The 17,943-nt window shown below is 48.7% G+C and overlaps 1 protein-coding gene across 3 annotated transcripts in view; it reads left to right on the top strand.

The window, feature by feature from the left end:
- The window catches only part of WBP1L (WW domain binding protein 1 like), a 474,431-nt gene that overhangs the window by 133,987 nt on the left and 322,501 nt on the right, over positions 1–17,943 (top strand). The window contains exon 1 of one of the 3 annotated variants that reach the window (XM_069611688.1): positions 3,174–3,375. The exons of the other annotated variants lie outside the window; for them this stretch is intronic. Coding sequence (XP_069467789.1) covers positions 3,349–3,375 — 27 coding nt within the window. The 5' untranslated portion in view covers positions 3,174–3,348. Of the gene's footprint in view, positions 1–3,173; positions 3,376–17,943 lie in introns of those variants that run through there. 3 annotated transcript variants of the gene reach the window in all.

A 17,943-nucleotide genomic window follows, 5' to 3' on the forward strand; every position in this document is an offset into this window, starting at 1 on the left:
TAACTGGTTTTGCTGCTTACATCTGCTTTAGGTGTGTGCAAATGTCTCAGAATTTGAGACAAATGGCCCCAGATCTTTGGGCTTGGTTTGTTGATAGTATGGGATTCGTTAGCAAGCAGGTGGAATAGTTTGTTCTTGTATGGTTTGGGTATTTGTTTTGTGTAGTGGGATAATGTGTCGTTAGGAATTGATGTTTAAGTGGGCTGTTAGTGGGATAATGTTTGTCTAAGGCCTGTATTTTTAAATGCTGTTGTGTTTTGTTTGTGGCCTGTGGGTATAGGTTGTGTCACAAATTGTAGCTGGTGAATTCGGAACATTGGTTTCTTTCACTTGGCATTTTCCCTTTCCTTTCCAGGGGGTTTTATGGACATGTAGGAGTGGGGATGCAGGGAATTTGTTTATTTTTTACATTTTTGAAATGCCCAGACCCGAAGGTATCACAGCGTTGGTACAGTCCAAAAGTGCGCAGAACAAGTTGCATAGTAGATGCCTGGGTAGGAGACTGAGGACAGCAATTACTCATATTTATCAAACAACCAGGTCTTAACAAGTTCTTTGAAGGCGGGGAAGAATTGTTTGTTTCTGATGAGGGCAGGCAACGAGTTCCAGACAGCGGGTGCCGTGACGCTGAAGCAGACTTCACCAGCTCTTTTGCTATTGTACTGCGGGGTGAGCAGGGAGGTACTAGAGCTAGATCTTAATGCCTGCACATGGACGGTTTGGTTGATGCAGTTGCTGAGGTACAGAGGTGCTTCCTTGTAGACGCAGTGGTGGGCGATGGACAGGGCTTGGAATTGCACTCTGGCTTTGATGGGGAGCCAGTGGGAGTCCCGTCTGGTGGCAGGTATTTGGTCAGAGCATTTGAGACCGAGGGCAGACTGTAGAGCTTTGTTTTGGAGTAGCTGAAGGTTGGACATGTTAACGGATGAGGTACCCATCAGTAATATGTTACAGTAATCGAGTTTCAAGAGGATCAGAGTGCGTACTAGTGTGAGACAATTGCTTGGGGAGAGGAACTGTCTAATCAGGGAGATGAGGATGGCAGTGTAGGCAGTGGATAATGCTAGGACATTAATGTATCTGGACATGGAGAGGTCTGCTTCAAGGTAACACCTAGTGTTTTAATTTCTTTCAGGACAGGGGTGGGCATGTTGTCAATGCAAAAAGATGACAAGGTGACATCCAAATGTCTAGATGGTGTGGGGAGCCAATGATGAGCTCCGTTTTATTCGTTATTGAGGCACAAGTTGTGTGTGGCCATCCAATTCTGAATAGTGCTATAGACTGCATTGATTTTGATAGTGTCTGTGTTATGATCACCCGAGAGCGGGATGACAATTCGCGTATTATCGGCAAAGTTGGTGTAAATGATCCTTCTTGTGACTAGGAGATCAAAAAGAGGCTTTGTATAGGTATTGTAGAGGGTGGGCGTGAGGCAAGATCCTTGATACGTCAAGCAGGAAAGGGATGGCAACAGCTGCGGAGTCCCCTATGAACGCACGTGTGGTCCGATCACTGAACGTGTGGTCTGATCACTGTGAAAGGATTTAATCCAAATGTTGCTTGCAGGGAGAAGTGGATGTGCTGGGTGAGGTGTTGGCACAGGATGTTGTAGTCGACGAGGTTGAATGCCGCAGAGAGAGATTGAGAAGTAGAAGGATAGCTAGTTTGCCATTGTCCTGGATAGAATCCATTTGAATTTTTAAATCAAGTATATATGATGATATGGCATTTATAACGTGCCTATACACACATGTTTCAAGGCGCCTAAGGCAGTTTGTGTACAATGCTCGCGGCGGAAGCCAGTTTGCCTTTTGCCGAGAAGATGGTTACTCTCCAAAAACTGCTGGACATGGGGGTGCTGGGTTTTTATTCTGCTAATGTTTGCCATTTTTTCCCAGGAGGAAGTGTGGATTTGTGAGTGCGTGGTGTATTCCTCTTTTGTAATCCTCCTTTGGGATTTTGGTGGACATGCGGATGCCAGGGTCTGTTCTCCAGTTTCAGAATTGTTCCCATGAATTGATTTTGTTTTGTGTTGTTTTGTAGGTGTTGTCCTTAGGGGGGTGCTCTTCTCCCTGGTTCATGTGGTTGTTTGTTTTGAAGTATGGCCTGGTGGGTTCTGTGCTGCTGACTTTGGGCGTATGTTTTGCACTTCTCTTGGTGCATTATCTTTGTGGTGGATGTCGTTATGGGAGGGTTGGTGCGTGTTTGTGGGGTCCTCAGAATGGCCGGGGGGGATTCTACGTTATGTTTTGGAGTTGCACCGTCTGCGGTGCGTGGGCTGTTGGTTACAGCCTGGATTTGGACTACTGTCGGGTGTTTGCGGCTGTCCGTTACAGCCGGGATTTGGACTACTGTCGGGTGTTTGGGGCTGTTCTTTGCAGCAGGGTTGCAGATGAATTGCACTGTGTGTGGAATGTTGTGAGGTCATCTGGAATGCGATGGTATGAGTGTCTTGGGGTTCTGATAAAGGCAGTTGGATCTCGTTGCTGGAAAGTGTTGGATGTGCCAGTGTCTGTCAGGATGTTGACTTACCTGTTAGCACTTAGCTGGTACTCTGTAGCATGGAATAAACCTACCTCAAGAAGCCTTGGGTCAGTGACTTCATTACCCACGTGGCTACCACATACCATGTTTGGCTTATGGGTGATTCTAATGCACCACTGATTCAACGCTTTGCCGGATGCAGCACCCTGCCCTTTTAACTCAAGTCTGTCCAAATAAATCGAATTTCTTTAAATGTACTTGTTTTGCCTTCCGAAAGTTTCAGTGCCTTTCAAAAGTGAATAAGACCCTGACCGCTTAAAATCCAGAGAAGATCACTTGGGGTTGCTGTTGTAGCTTTGCTATTCTGGCTGACCGTGTCCCCTTCATAGAATGCCCGCACCGGAGTTGTCAGCCTGGTAGCGAGTGCACGTAGAATTACCCTCTTGGAGTGGTATTAACAGTGCACAAAACAGTGTCCAGTGTGTCCGCTATACAGACACGTTGGGGGCCAGGCACAGCAGCTTCTTTTAATTTTTAATCAACAGCTGCTTGGAACTTGCAGTGCTCGGGCTGATGTAATTTCCCCCTTGGCAAGCGGAGCATGTTACTGTTCAAGAGATTGGGTGTGGGTGTGGGTGGGGGAGGGAGGGAGCTTGCCAGGGCGCTGGGCACACATCTAGCAGAGAGCAGGCAGAGAGCGGTGCACGCCGGGTCTCCGAACCTGTTTACTGAACGCTCTCTGACGGGGGACGGTCGGGGTTCAGATTGTTTTGTGACAGCTCGTTCTGACGAATGAAGCCATTTACGGAGGCGGCTTCGTTTACTGTTGAAAGCCGGTTGTGTGGGGAATGAGAATGCAGGATGCCGTCCCTTCTGGGCCTGAAACAGGTAACTTCCAAGCACCTTGGGCTGGAATTGAAAGGAGCGGGGCGGTGCATGTGTGTTTTGAATTCAGTAGCTGAACCCCGGACAAATTTGGCCAGGTGGTTTGATTATAAAAACCCACATCCATGACCCCTTACTGTGAAACCCAACATCTTTACGTTTCCAGATTCCGTCGAAAGCGCTGAAGTAGGAGCGAAACGGTAGTTTGGCGGGGAGTTGAAAATGACCCTTGTGTGCAGCAGTAGGGGTTGCAGCAGACCATGACATGTGACACGTGGTGCTGCATGTCACTGCTGCAAGTGACACGTGCCACTAGATTCGTACCTATCCCGTTAACCTCACGCTTTTACATCAAATTTACGTTACGTTTCCTTAAACCCAACTTCTATCATGCACTGTTATGTTTTTCAACATTAGTTATTTTTCTGTTTTAAGTCAAATCTGAAAACAAACTGCAGTGTGAATCGGAAGCTTTACACGAAAGAAACGTTTTGCTTTAAGTATTTGGACGTTATTTTTTTGTATGATACTATATTTAAATAAGTTTCATAAAAAATCTGTTACTGTGCAATGCTGAAAATGTTAATTGAATTGTTTTACATGTTTTCCAAAACAGTATGGTAACAATATTGAAGTGTGTGTTTGTGTGTGTGTAGATTCATTCATATTTTTCACACTTGACTGTATGAAGTGTGATAAATACAGTACAACTACATCTTACTGATGACATTTATCATAGCTCTCAACTCAAACGCTTTTGGCGGGTGTCACCCGCCTTGTAAAGGGCTGACTCACCCGCCAAGCCTCCTGCACGCCCATTCATCCCAATGGGCGTCTCACCCGCCAAAAACAAAATCGGGTGATTTCACCCGCCCTTGCAACACAAATGGTTGAGAGCTATGCATTTATATCTTATATTGCAGAGTATATGCAGATTCATAAAAACGTTTCCATTTACAAATGTTGCTAAATCTTCGGATGTATAAATACATTGTCTTGCCCTATGAAAGTTAGCTCTGCAAGGTCCTTTTCCCCATTGGTATAGTCGGAAAGTGCTGTAAGTGAATGCCCTTAAGGGACTGAAGTGCAAGGTATGAGAAATTCGTCTGAGTTTAGAATGCATGTGTGCATTTTGGTCAATACGAAGGAGGGCAGGCGTGACCAAGTCTCTACTAGCTTCCCAGATCGAGCTGGCATGTGGATAGGTGCAAGTATGCACATGCAGGAGATTCATTATGACCACATTTTTGTCATTGGGGATAGTTGCATTCTTATGGCAGAGGTGTTCTGCGATGTGTCTTAAGAGTGGTGTGTGGTGGCACGTGTGTAGGTGGGTGGCCTTGCCATCGTTTATTCTCCATGAGCATGGAGTGTGATATGTACCCATGTGTTCTCGCTTGTTTCTTGATTTCATAGATGTGGCGTACATTCTGTCCTGTTGTCTGGTTGAGTTTATTTTCTCCGGTTTCAATACATTTTATTTGCAGATTAATTGCTGCCCCGCCTGCATGAGAGGTGGTTGAATAACCCAATGTGAGGCATGGGTTTGGTGCCCGATCACAGGTTTCGGGTGGGTTGCTAATGGAGTTGTTTCTGTTGGAGGTATTCTGGGCCTGTCTTGTGGAGGGCACAGTGGGTGATGCACATGTCTTTGAAAGAGGCCTGTCCCGGACAGTGTAGCTAGTGGAGGACACAGTGGGTGGGTGTTATGTGCTCTGGGGCCAAGGTCCAGGAAGAGCTTAGCTGCAATGTTTTGGAGATTTCTGAGTTGAAATGCAGGGTTGCCCGGGTAACAGGAATTGGCTTAGTCAAGGCGTGAGAAGACGATGGCCATGACTGCAGTGACTTTTTGAGGGTATAAGCGGTAACGGAAAATGCATCTGAAAATGCAGAGGTGTAGATGCAAGATTTTGGCAAGAGATGTGGGGAGAGAGTGTCAGATCGCTGTCATTAGTACATACCAGGTTCTTTACTTTGTTGGATGCGACAGGGGGAGGACCTAAGGAGGATGGCCAAGGGGTGGCTTGGGGGAAGAGGGCCGTCTTCCTGCAGAGGCTTTTCCTTGGTTGAGGAGGAGGTAGTTGCTGGGAGCTCTGTAGAGTAGTAAAACACTTTGGTAAGAGAGAGGTTGAAGAGAAATTTCAGGAAGTAGTTGCAATCTGCGTTGCAGGCTTGTTCCTCGGAGTGTGAGATGGAGAGCTGTGATTTGTAGAGAATGACAATCCCGCCTGCTCTACAAATTTTGTTATGGGCGATGAGTGGGGAGCCTGGGGGGAGTGCCTCCTGTGCGATGGGTCGGAAGCCATTGGAGAACCAGCTTTCTGTGATGAAATGATTGCCTGGGCTTTCCAAGGAAATTAGGTTGTATATGTTGTCGCTTTTTTGCAACAGATCTGGCGTTAATGAGGAATGCATGAGAGTAAGTAGAGGCGGGCGGGTGTTGTTTGCCCCCTGAGAGGTGGGCCACGTAAGGCCTGTGGGGGTAATGGTGGAGGGCAGGGAAGGGATCTCCTGGTGGGGCACCCACAGGTGAGTACAATGGAAATAAGGGAAAGGGTAAGAGTGCAGGGAGGGGCTGAGATGGCCGAGGTAGAAGTGCAGTGGTAGTTAAGGGAGGGGTAGGTGTCTTTGATGTTAAGGTGGGATGGGGAGCCTCTGGGCATTCTCTGAGTGTGAGAAAAGAGTGCTCGTGATGTACGGTTCCTAGGGAGAAGGACTGGAGTGGTAGAAGGGAGAAAAGGGAGAGCGTGAGAGGGGATTGCAGGTGTGGAGTCAGGATGGTAGGGAGGCAGGAGAAGGTGCATAGCGGTAAATTAGTCACTGAGGGGGCGTTGTTGATGAGATGGGTTTTGAAGAAAGGAAGGGTGTAAGGTCTGACATGAAGCTTGGTTGCTGGATTCCAGGGGCATGTCGAGAGGGCTGAAGCGGGGTAGTGCTGGGGGTGTTGAAGGAAGTGTTAAAGATGGATTTCACTGGGTTGGGAGAGGTGGTAGATGTAGGTGAGGGGTGCATGCAGGGAAATGGGGGAGAGATAGGGAGAGGTGTGCAGTGATGAGAGGGTCCAGGGGTTGCAAATTCTGTATTTGATGGGGGTTTGTGGGTACCTATGGCGTTGTGTGAAGGTCAGCGGGGCGGCTCGAGGAAGGGGTGTTGGTAAGGAAAGCTTGAGCGGCGCTAAGGGATGCAAAGACTGAGGCGTGAAGGGGTTGGCGGTTGGTGGTCGCAAGGGTGTTGGAGGGCAGTGTGGGAAGGTAATGGCTAAGGTTTGTGAGGGGGCAGAGGGAGGTGTCTGGGGGGGGGCAGTTCTCGCCCAGTGGCTGAATGTGTGGAGGGGGCAGAAGGTTCGCAGAGCAGTTGGCCGTATGTTTGGTGCGTCAAAGTGTCACTCTGATCTGGGAGTTTGTTTTCATGGTGGACAGCATGTTGTGTCTGCTCTTTTGGCTAGAAAGGTTAATGCGGGGCCAGCCCCACTATCGGTGTACTCCAAGGAGGCTAGATTAGGGAAGTAGGCAAAGCCAGAGGTGCGTCTTTAATCAAGTTCATGGCTACAGCGAAATTCAATGCAATGGCTATTCTCAGAATGCAACTAGATTTACCACACTGGCGAACTACAAAGCACTGCTAGCGTGGGAGCAGTGGAGAAGTTCAAGCACAGCTAGAGTTAAACAGTGACTGCTTTCAGAATGCAGCTACGTTCAATGCAGCTCAGAGGCATTTAGGTTCAACAGTGTCAGGGTTCAAGCATTGCTAGAAATAAAAGCAGAAGCTACCCTCAAATTACAGCTACATTCAGTGCTGGGGCTATACTCAAAGACAACTAGAAATAATAAAGTGGCAGATTCAGCCTTATGGGGGTTCAAATGGGAATGGGGATGTACCGGGTCCGGGTTCCGGGAAAGGGAATTACCGGGCCCTCCGAAGTCGGAATGGCCCGGTAATTCCCCATTCCAGGAACCCAGACCCGGTACCCGGTATGGGGGTAGCCATGCTGCTAAAAGCAGCATGGCTACCGCCATACTCGTAATGAGGCCCAGTGTCAAGAGTTAAAAATACAACACTGGCTATGCAGCCAACATATTCCTTTCTTACCTGGAGTTGTCTGCGGACAGCTTTTGGGGGCCTGGAGTACTAAACCTTCAGAATTGTTATCTTTGTCATGGGAGACCAACCTTATATTTCATCCAAGCACGATACCCGCCCCTCCCGCGTGTCCTTCCTGTGCGATTCCAGACTATTTCTGGATTGCCTTCACGCAGTAGTGCACGAAAAACCCTCACTTGGCCTTGCGAGGCGAGACATGGCCATGGCATACAATATGTCTTCCCATGGTGATGGTTGTGTGAACCAGGTCATAAATGGCGTTTGGTATTGTCAAGTTGGGGGGCCAGAGTGCTGCATTGTTCCATATTTGTTTATTCTCTGTTCTTTCATCAGGGGTGGGCTTTGTGTAGTGTTTGTCTATTTAGTTATTTTGTAGATGGTGTGTTTTATTAAAGTATATCTATTTTTCATAAAACCTTGTTTGGACATTCACTTTATTTTGGACTGTTATTCTTTGCTGTTTGAGTTACAACTGAATCACATTGATACCCCTCTTGAGTATAGCCTTCCCTTTACCAGAAAAGGGGAAGGAGGTACATCTTTTATCTAAGACAGAACTGCTGCTATTTGTGGAGGCACAGGCTAGATTTTGGCTGACCCACCATCAAGAAATGAGGCATTCACTCTACTGACCGCAATCAGGACAAAGGGCGTTCGTCCAAGTAGAAGATAAGAACTAAGAGGGTATACGTGTCTATTTTTTAACACTATATCGTACATATTCACAAAAAAAGTTACTACGTCCAAACTATCTCTGATTTATTCGCTACTTGCAAGATTAAAAGAATGCTTTATTTAAGAAAGGGAAATAGAAAAAATAGGTTTGTATTTTTAACTGGTCCTCAGTAAAACTAAGTAAAATCATGAAAGCTTGTGTTTAAAATGTCTTTTTTTGAATATCTTAATTAGTGATGTTATATATGGGCAACATTAGGAATGATCCAAATCCTATTTTAAGCAAGGTGGAGTTTGAGAGTGCCCAATTGCCGATCAGGTTGATTCAAGGGACCTAAGATGGTAGAAAGTGAGTTTAAACTGCAGTGCTCAGAAGTGGGATGAGGACAGACAGGATGTGAGGAGCTCAAAGGAGGGATTGGTGAAGGTCTGTAGGAAGGCAGCGTGGGGTTTCAGGTTTAACAGCAAAAAAAGGTGATAAGTGAGTTTACAATGGGAATAAACAGACTGCGTTACAATGATACAACACATGGGCAGTTTATTAAGTGACAATAGGAATTCAATAACTCGCAGAGGTGAACGAAGGGTAATATGAGAGGTATGAGGATAGGGAGAGAAGGTCACGTCGGCTCAAAGGATGAATAATCGGGTACCCAGTCATTTTACCAAATACAAAACAGAGTGGTACATTTCACTGAAGTACATAACACTGAAAAACAAAAAAGAAAATATTAAATATATATGAGATAGTGGGAAAAGGGGTTAAAATGATTTGGGATGGGGTTGGAGTGGTGTTTGAAGGGTAGAAAAACATGAGGTTTGTTGGGACCACCCCCCATTTTAAAAACCATGTCGGGTGTTTTTCGGTCTTATGGCCGCAGTGAAATGTACCACTCTGAAATTTGGGTCAGTAAAATCACATATAAACGATAATCGTGGCTACTCTGAAGATAAATACTTGGGTAGCTGAATAAAAGGTAAGAATGCATTTCAGTGCTAAAAGCAGTAGCATAGATAGTGGGTGCAAGGTGGACGACTGCCATGCACCTATAGCAAGAATATACACCTAATCCTGCATCACTACTGCTGCAGTTTGGCCTGATGCAACTGTTAATGTAGTACAAGGAAGTGAGGATGACATAACATGCATGGCATACATTATTTTTCTAAAATTGATTAGCAGAGTTTGCTAATTAAACTATTTTTGATTAGCAAACAAAACTATTGAAATTAGCAATGTTGTACTAATATTTTTAATGTCACCAGAAGTTATTTGTACCCAAGACATAAAATGAGCAACATTTATGTGCACCACTGAAGTAAGACATTAGTGAGACGAGTCTGCAAAATGTAAAGATTTGCTGCATGAATGGACACTGGTTTGCAATTATTTGAAAAACAAAGAATCATTCTTGAGTAGCACTCCCACACAGGTCTTTGGCACTTTTAAGAGTAGAGGAGACGATTACTGCTGCACTCTTTTTCCCCTATTACCCCCTTTTAACTTGCAGTGAAGAGAAAGAAAAAGAAATAGGGTTGAGAGAGACCTGAAGCAAGAGAGGAATGTAGGGTGAGCTGTGCTTTCATTCAACAAGGTAATTTAAATTGCTAGCTTTGCTACACAAGTGTCAATTTAATTAGCAAACCTTCAGAATTAGATAGCAAATTGTTATTCGACACTGCTTATTTTATGCCTTGATATGTGTCACCACATCTATGCTTTTTACTGTATGTGCTACTAATTCAATACAAAAATGACATCTTGGTAGCTTAGATTGAGCCAGTGCAGACCTGCTTTTTTAACACAGGGATGTGCATCTGAAGGGTGGAGCCCCCTCACCCCACACACTGATAATAAACTGCATAGAGAATTACTGGCCAACCATCCTTAATTACCCTTTTAGAGCACCACATTACCATCACTAATCGTACAGTGCCACACTTACCTAACTGTTTATTTTATCTTTTAATAAAATTGATTACTGTACTCCTTGCTAGTGGGTATGGAGGATCGACCTGAAGCTATGTAATCTTCTGAGGCTAAATGGAGCCACAGAAGCTGCTGGCACAATGATCGCGAGATACCTTTCAGCCAGCCAGCTTGTTTCACCAAATGATTTCTGGATCATAAAGCAGCGACTCCATCAAGTATCTTCATTCACAGCCTCAGCTATTCCAGAGTGGACATATTGTGGTGCATGCTTTCTTGCTGCTCATGAAGGAAGCTTCTGGCAGAAGTTATAAGAGAAATATCTGACGAACCTCTGCTGTGATAAGTGGCATAATAGTAGAGCCAAGTGGTAGATGTACGCGGCACAGCATTAGGACTCGGACGTTGCAGCTGCTGGCTGCAACTGGAAACACCTTGCAGAGGGTGTGCCTCTTTATTCTCAGTTCATGTCACGTGTACTGTCCGTCACCTCACGAGAGGGCAGGCTCTAAAGTTGCGACATGCATCCGTCATAAATATTAAGCAACAAATCCACTCCAAACATCAACAACACGGTCTTGCTAGCACCCCCACAAACCATCAATATAATATTATATTGAAACACCCCATTGTTCTGATAGCTTCAATCTCCCTCTTCTGTCAAATAGTCTTTAATTTTCACAGGCATTCACCTAGTGGACCTTGTGATGCTGGAAATACTTTGGAGGGACATGGCCTCCCTGTCCTTGTCCTGTAGTCCTTTTTCGTGTATGTTCGCTATTGTTTTCTGCCCAGGAGTCCATGTGGGACTCCTGGAAGTGCAGCTCTTCCTCTTTTTGGTTTGGTGTCCAGATCCTTGGGATACCCTTATGACACCCATGGGTGGGGGTACAACCCTGTGCCCCTAGTGTATGTTTTTGGGCACCTGTGTGTGGCCCACAGAGCAGGGTATGGGCTGGTGGCAGCTCCATGCTGAATTTGACCGGTGCTCTGAGTAGCCTCCAATTTGGGATACCCAGGCCCTGCCATTGGAATCATTTGATTCCTGATAGGAGACACGATGGCCTCTGTGGCCTCTTGCTTTGTATTGCCTGTTACCTTATTTTTTCCAAAGTCCTGGGAAGCCCTGACTCTGTCCCTTTCCCCTGACCGGCTGTTGGGTGGAAGTTCCATATATGGTATTGTGGGGAAGTCCAGGCCAGTCTGGCTGGAACCTTCCCAGTGACTGTATGTTGTGGGTACACCCTGTGGGTGGGACCTCGGTGAATGGAGTGTGTGACCAATATGCACTTCATATTATGGGTGTCTGGTTTCTGGTATGAAATACAATGTTTGAGACAGCCCTGCCCGAAACTGGTCTGAATGCAGTGTGAAGTGCTGAATGGCTGGGTACTTGTCCCAATACACATTCCTTGTTGTGAGTGTCTGTAGGGAGGAGAATGGCCTGAATGCACTGTGAGCCTGATTGGCTGCCTGAATGCCCTTCTGAGTGATTGGTTGCCTGAGTGTGACCCAGCACAGTGAATGAGAGACAGAAAAGTATATTTGGGGGCCTCTCGCTGCTAGAATTCGTTCAGAAGCTGAAGTTGATACTTGATGCTTAACCTTGAAGCCCTCTGGAAGAAGAAGAATTGCTGCTGCTGTCCTTTGCTGATCTGAAAGCTGTGTAACTGTCAAGGAACTGAGCCAAGAGAGGATCTGGCTAGGAGACCTCTTCCCGAGCTACGAGGGACCATCGTGCACCAGCTGATCTTTGCCCAAGCTCCCTGGAAGGCAGACCCTCGAAAGGCTGCCGACCGAGGACTGGGACCGCCGCCGAATCGCGAAGCGAAGCACCCTGCCATTAAAGTCCAAGAGAATCCGCCGGTGGGTTTCCCGCCACCTGAAGACCACAGACGTCGCCGATCCGACGCCCTTACTGGGCCAAAGTTCTTCGACTCTTCATGGCAATGAACTCTCGTCGCCGAGGTGCAGTGCACGCCTCAGCTTGCAGGACGTTATCGACCGATCGTCAATGAGCACTGCAAGAACTGAAGCTGCTGCTGCAACGACGGTGTTCACCCTTTTTCTTCCCCGACTCTCGTCGACCCGTGGCTCCTGCTTTAAATGGAGTGCATTCAAGAAGGGCCTGTCGACGACTCATCAAAGAACTATACAAAACCAGGTACTTTGGGGTCGTGGAACCTTTTAGAAGGACTCGAGACTATATTGAGCATAATTGGACTGGGCTTGTCAAGTACACTTTATTTACGGGTTGTCCAGGTGAAGGGATCCTCGTACAGACCTGTCTATAGGTAGACCGGGGACTGTTCTGCCATTGCTTGATTTAACTTGCTTTCTTTCTGTGTCTATCGTTGATTCATTTTATAATCTGATTCGTATGTCATTTGAACTGTTAGGAAGTGATACATTTCAAAGGAATCGATAGCTAAGAGTGGTACCACGTAGACCTGTATATATTTGCCATTCTAATATCGCCAGAGTACAAAGTGTGTTATGGTTATTGAATATATAACTTGAACCTTATTTATATAAAGACTGTGTTTTCACTAACATAGTGTGTGGACATTCCAGCCCGCATCACCTCCTGAGAGCTTAAGCTTTGGTTGCTTGACCACGATACCAAAATAGAGAATCTTGGCTGGGGTGCTCTGTGCTTCGACTCGGACATATAGAGAGCAGGAGTGCAGATACCCCCCTCCAGTCTTTACAGGCCTTGATAGGTATCTCTGCTCCAAACCCAAGCCTTCTTTATTTTGGATGGGCAACGCCATCGGGAACTGTGACTGAATCCTTACCTCCATGCCATGGTTGGTCCAGGGAAGGTAGTTCTCAGCCGTTGATGTGGTGTCTTTAGCCTCTACATCTGCCAGCGGTTTGCCATTGTTCGATGTTGAGAATGGCTTGAACCAACTGCAGTTCCCTATCAACCCTTCACAGGGTCTAGCTGCCATGAGCATGGAACCTTTTAGGCAAATTACCCCCAATGGGGAATACTCATGTGGCATACACAATTTTATGAATGGACTTCCTGTTTTGTAAAAGAGCAGCATACCCCTGTTGTGTTTGGGATAGTAACATTTTCCTAAAGGATGATTGCCTGTGATCTTTTTTAAAACCGGTTTCTGGTGAACTAATGTCGGATCAATTTCCTGTGACTGTCCGTACTCGTGCTCGGACACCGCCGAGCGGATGTTCCTCTTCAAAAACACTTGGAGACAAGCTTGTGGCTATGTGTGGAGTCGCCCTTTAACCCATCAAGAACATGGTCATTGATGTCTCCATTGGTGTTCCGTTTCCATGCACTATTCAGAAAGCCTTGTTTAAAGTTTTTTCTTTTTTAACAACTTTATTTATTTCGGTTACAGCGTTATCTATGCATTGCATGAGACATTGTGGTTCCCTTTACAATTAATTTGCATGTGGCATGACCTTTTACCCCCATTGGTCCCACCTCTGCCACTCCTTTAGTCTGTAGTGCTCTGGTGGATAGGAGACCCGTCCGGACTTTGGGGGCCCAGGAAGTTCGATACCAGGCGGGATTGAAATGTTAGCGCCGGGAATCGGGAGTGGTAGTCCATTACTGGTGCCCAGCAGTCGGTGAAGCGGTGGAGAGCCCCTTCCTTTGCTGCCGTGACCTTCTCCGCCACCAGGATCTCCCAAACCTTTATCCACCAGAGGGCAAGAAGAGGACCCTCCGGGCTTTCCATTTCCGCGCCACTGTCATTTTAGCTGCTAGCAGTAGGTGTGTGAGCAATTTGGCCGATCGGCCCGTTTTGGGATAGCAGTCCGGGCTCGCCACCCTGAGCAGGACGACCTCCGGGTCCATCAGCAGTTTGCGTTGGGTAATGTCTTCCGCAATCTGCAGGACCTCCCTCCAAAAGGTCTGTACTGTCGGGCATCCCCACCACATGTGGAAAAAGGATCCCTGCTCGCTGCAGCGAGCTGGGGAATAGTACCAGCGGTGAAGGAGCTTCAGGGCGCATTCCTTGTTCGTAACGCATCTGGATGTTGAGTTGATCCGGGACCATATCTCCACCCATGTCTGGTCTTCTATGGCGTGTCCCAGGTCTGCTTCCCATCCGGACATGTATGCCGGTCTAACTTTTAGCATGTCCTCCTGAAGGAGGCGGTATAGTTTGGTGATCTGACCTTGGCCAGTGCTTTCCTCTGTTGCCTGTTCAAGAGGGTGGAGGTCCCGGGTGGCTCCCCGGCGGACTGCGGGCTGTGAGATCCAGTGGCGGAGTTGGATATATGTCAACCTCTCTCCTTCTGTCAGCTGAAAATGGGCTTTGCATTCCTCAAAACTAAGTGGGTTGTCAGCCTCGTAGAATTGGGAGAGGGTTTGAAGGCCTTCTTTGGTCCAGCGGCCGAAGCGAGCTGCCTCCATTCCTGGCCTGAAGTTAGGGTTCCAGATGACCGGGCAGAGCGGGCTCGGGTCCCTGGGCACTTTCTTCCTCCGACGGGCCCATGCCCATGCCTCAAGAGTCGCTTTGGTGGAGGATAGCATCTGCGGTCCCTGGCTCCGGTGAGGCCCCGGGATATGTAGCAGGGAGTGTAGTTGTGGCTGGCATCTGGATTGCTCTATGTGGGACCATTTTGGGGGCGCCTCTGGGTTTGCCCAGGCCGTTGTGCTTGCCAGTTGGGCCGCCAAGAAATAGTTCATCAGGTTGGGGAGTCTGAAGCCAACCAATTTTGCTGCCCCAGTCATGACCCTCATGGGTATCCTGGCTCTGCGACCCCTCCACACGAATTTCGCTAGCTTCCTCTGTAGTTGTTCCAAGGCCTGTTTTGAGGGAGGGACCAGGAGAGCGGCGCACAGGTACAGCAGTCTAGATAGGAGGTTAATTTTACACGCTGTGACCCGTCCCAGCAGAGAGATCTCTTGATTGTCCCATCGTCGGAGGTCTTCCTCAAATTCCTTGAAGAGCGGGGGGAAGTTGACAGTGTAGAGCCGTTACAGATCTGCTGTGAGGCGTACTCCCAGGTAAGCTGTTGAGGAGGAGCTCCATGCTAGGGGGCACAGTGTCTGGAGGTTGGCTATGAGGGGAGCGCTCAGGTTGACGCTCAGTGCCTCTGATTTGGAGTAGTTCACCTGGAATCCAGCCACACTTCTTCGAACGCCCCTAGCTCAGTCAGGGTAGCAGGCAAGGAATCATGACAGTTGGTGATGGAGATCAGCACATCATCGGCGTAGAGGGAGATCTTGAATTGTTCGCCGTTTATTTCTAACCCGGTGATGTTCTCATTGGCTCGTATCCGTTGGGCGAAGGGCTCCATGACCATGGCAAAGATCAGCAGGGAGAGCGGGCAGCCTTGTCTCGTCCCACACGAAAGCTGGATCGGGAATGAGGTCTTCCGATTTAGGCGGAGTGATGTCCTTGAGGCTTTATAATTTGCTAGCACCATTTTCTGAAACATCGGGCCAAACCGGAAGGCCTCCATGGTGAGGCGCATAAAGTTCCAGTCCACCCTGTTGAATGCTTTGGTGGCGTCCAAAGTCAGGACCACCAGGCCCCGACGTTCTTGGGTCGCGATTTCAATGAGATTTTGATGAGATTGAGCGCTCGGCGGATGTTGTCCGTGGTGCTTCTCCCTCTGATAAACCCTGCTTGGTCCTGGTCTATGATGGTTGGGAGGATTTGCACCGACCTATTCGCCAGTACCTTTGACTATGTCTTAGCGTCCACAAAGAGCAGAGATATTGGCCTGTACGCAGAGCACTCCTTTGGGTCCTTGCCGTGTTTCAATAGCAGGATTGTGGTAGACTCTTGCATAGAGGGCGCGATAGTGCCCGAGTTCCGAAAAGAGTTAAATAGCTCTGTCATTGGGTGCAGCAGTAGGGGGTGAAAGAGTTTATAGAACTTTGGTGGGAAGCTGTCTGGGCCTGGGGCCCTGGGTTTCAGAAGTTTCAGTACTTCCTCCACCTCTTCGGACGTGATTGGGGCTTCCAGGCCAGCTCTGTTCGCTTCTGAAATGTGTGGGAGCCGGGCGTCTGCTATGTATTGTTCCTGGAGGGTCTGTGGGCGGGGGGCTGAGGTCAGGGTGTCGGTTAGATGGGTTGCCACCACCTGTAGTTTCGCCCCTTCTCCGTATAGGGTTCTACCTTTTGGGTCCCTCATCGCAGTGATGTGGTTCCGCCGGCGGATTTTGGCTAGTTTGTTCACCAGAAATTTATTAGCTTTATTGCCATTTGCGTAGTAGCTTTGTTTGGTCCAGATCAGGGTCAGGGTGCCCTTGGCGTAGTGGGCGTCCAACTTTGTACAAGCTAGTTTGACCATCTTGGCGGCCTTGGGCGACCACTTCTTTTTTAGGGCCGTATCTGCCTCCCTCATGTCTTTCTCTAGTTGGTTTCTGTTCATGGTTCACCTCCTCGTGTATGCGGCAGCCTGAGCTATCAATTCCCCTCTGATTACAGCCTTCATGGCTTCCCATCTTGTTGCTGTAGAGGTGAGGTCGGGGGGTTTTCTATAAAGTAATTGCTGATCGCCTTGGTTATCGTATCACGCACCGCCATATTGTGCAGCATTGGTTCATATAGGGACCATCTACGACGCTCTGGGGGATCCGGGTCAAAGACCCTTGCAGTGAGGAGGATTGGGGCGTGGCCCGACAGTATTCTTGTGCCGATTTCCACATCGTCTGTGAACTGCAGGAGCTGTGGGCTGGCTAAAATGAGGTCAATTCGGGATGAGGAGCGGTGAGCGTGGGAGAAGAAAGAGTAATCCACGGTGTCTGGGTGGAGGACCCTCCAGGTGTCTACCACTCCCAGTGTTTTGAACATGTGGCAGAGGCCCAAAGCCAACTTGAAGTCCCTGTTGGATGGGGGGCCTGACCTGTCCAATGAGGGGTTAGGAACCCCATTGAAGTCCCCGCCCAGGACCACCTGTCCTTCGAGGAAGGGGAGGAGAGTGGATTCCAGGGCAGTGTAGAAGGCCACCTGGCCGTTGTTTGGGATGTAGACCACAATCGGCGTGTGGAGCTGCCCGTAGAGGTCCCCCTTAACTGGCACAAATCTGCCATCTGGGCTGCGCATGGTCTCCTTTCTTTAAAGGGGATACCTTTCGCCAACAGGATCGCTGTGCCGCCCTTCTTGCTGGGACCAGCAGCCAGGTATTGTGTTGGGTATGCTCGGGATTGCAGTCTGGTGAAGTCTTCTGCCAAGAGGTGGGTCTCCTGGAGGAACCCTACAGAGGGCTGGAGGTCCTGCAGGCGACAGAGGATGGACTTAAGTTTTGTTGGGGAATTCCTTTCTCCTCCGGCTTCCCTATTAGTGCCAGGGGGGGTGTGGGACTGCTTAGGCTGATCTCTTCAGCATTGTCTGTGGTGTCGGGGGGTGGGGGGGTCCACTGGTTTCCGACGCATGATCAGGATAGCTGGTGCCGTGTTCCTATGGCCCCCTGCTGTTGTGTCTATGAGGGGGGAAGCCCCCAGGCAGCCGTTGGGTCCATGGGGTCCGCGGCAGAGGGGTGCTAAATGAGCAGGTGGAGGCCAGAGGGTGGCCGCCCTGGGCCTCTCCAGGCCGGTGTTGAGATTCACAGAGCTGCCCCAGGCGAGAGGTGTGGTGCTTCACTGGGACTGAGAGGGCCCAGCCGGGCCTGTGTTGATGGGCGTTTGGGCCTCATGCCTCCTCAACCCCCCCCAGGGCCAGCCCAGAGGGGCCACTGGCAGGATCGTGCTGGTGGTGAGGGGGGGGGGCCGACACCGCCCGTGACTCCGCGGCTGGGTGTTGCTGGGGCTGTAGGCAGGTGGCTGGGTGGCGCCTCCTTGGCCCCCGCTGTCCCAAGGCCTGGGGGGGGGTGTGCTGCCTCGTCGGCCGGGGCCGCTCCTCTGCTGCTGCTATGACCTGGGAGAGAGGCAGTGTG

This window comes from Ambystoma mexicanum, chromosome 8 (genome assembly GCF_040938575.1).
Source record: "Ambystoma mexicanum isolate Mex_15411 chromosome 8, UKY_AmexF1_1, whole genome shotgun sequence".
NCBI classification, from domain to species: domain Eukaryota; kingdom Metazoa; phylum Chordata; class Amphibia; order Caudata; family Ambystomatidae; genus Ambystoma; species Ambystoma mexicanum.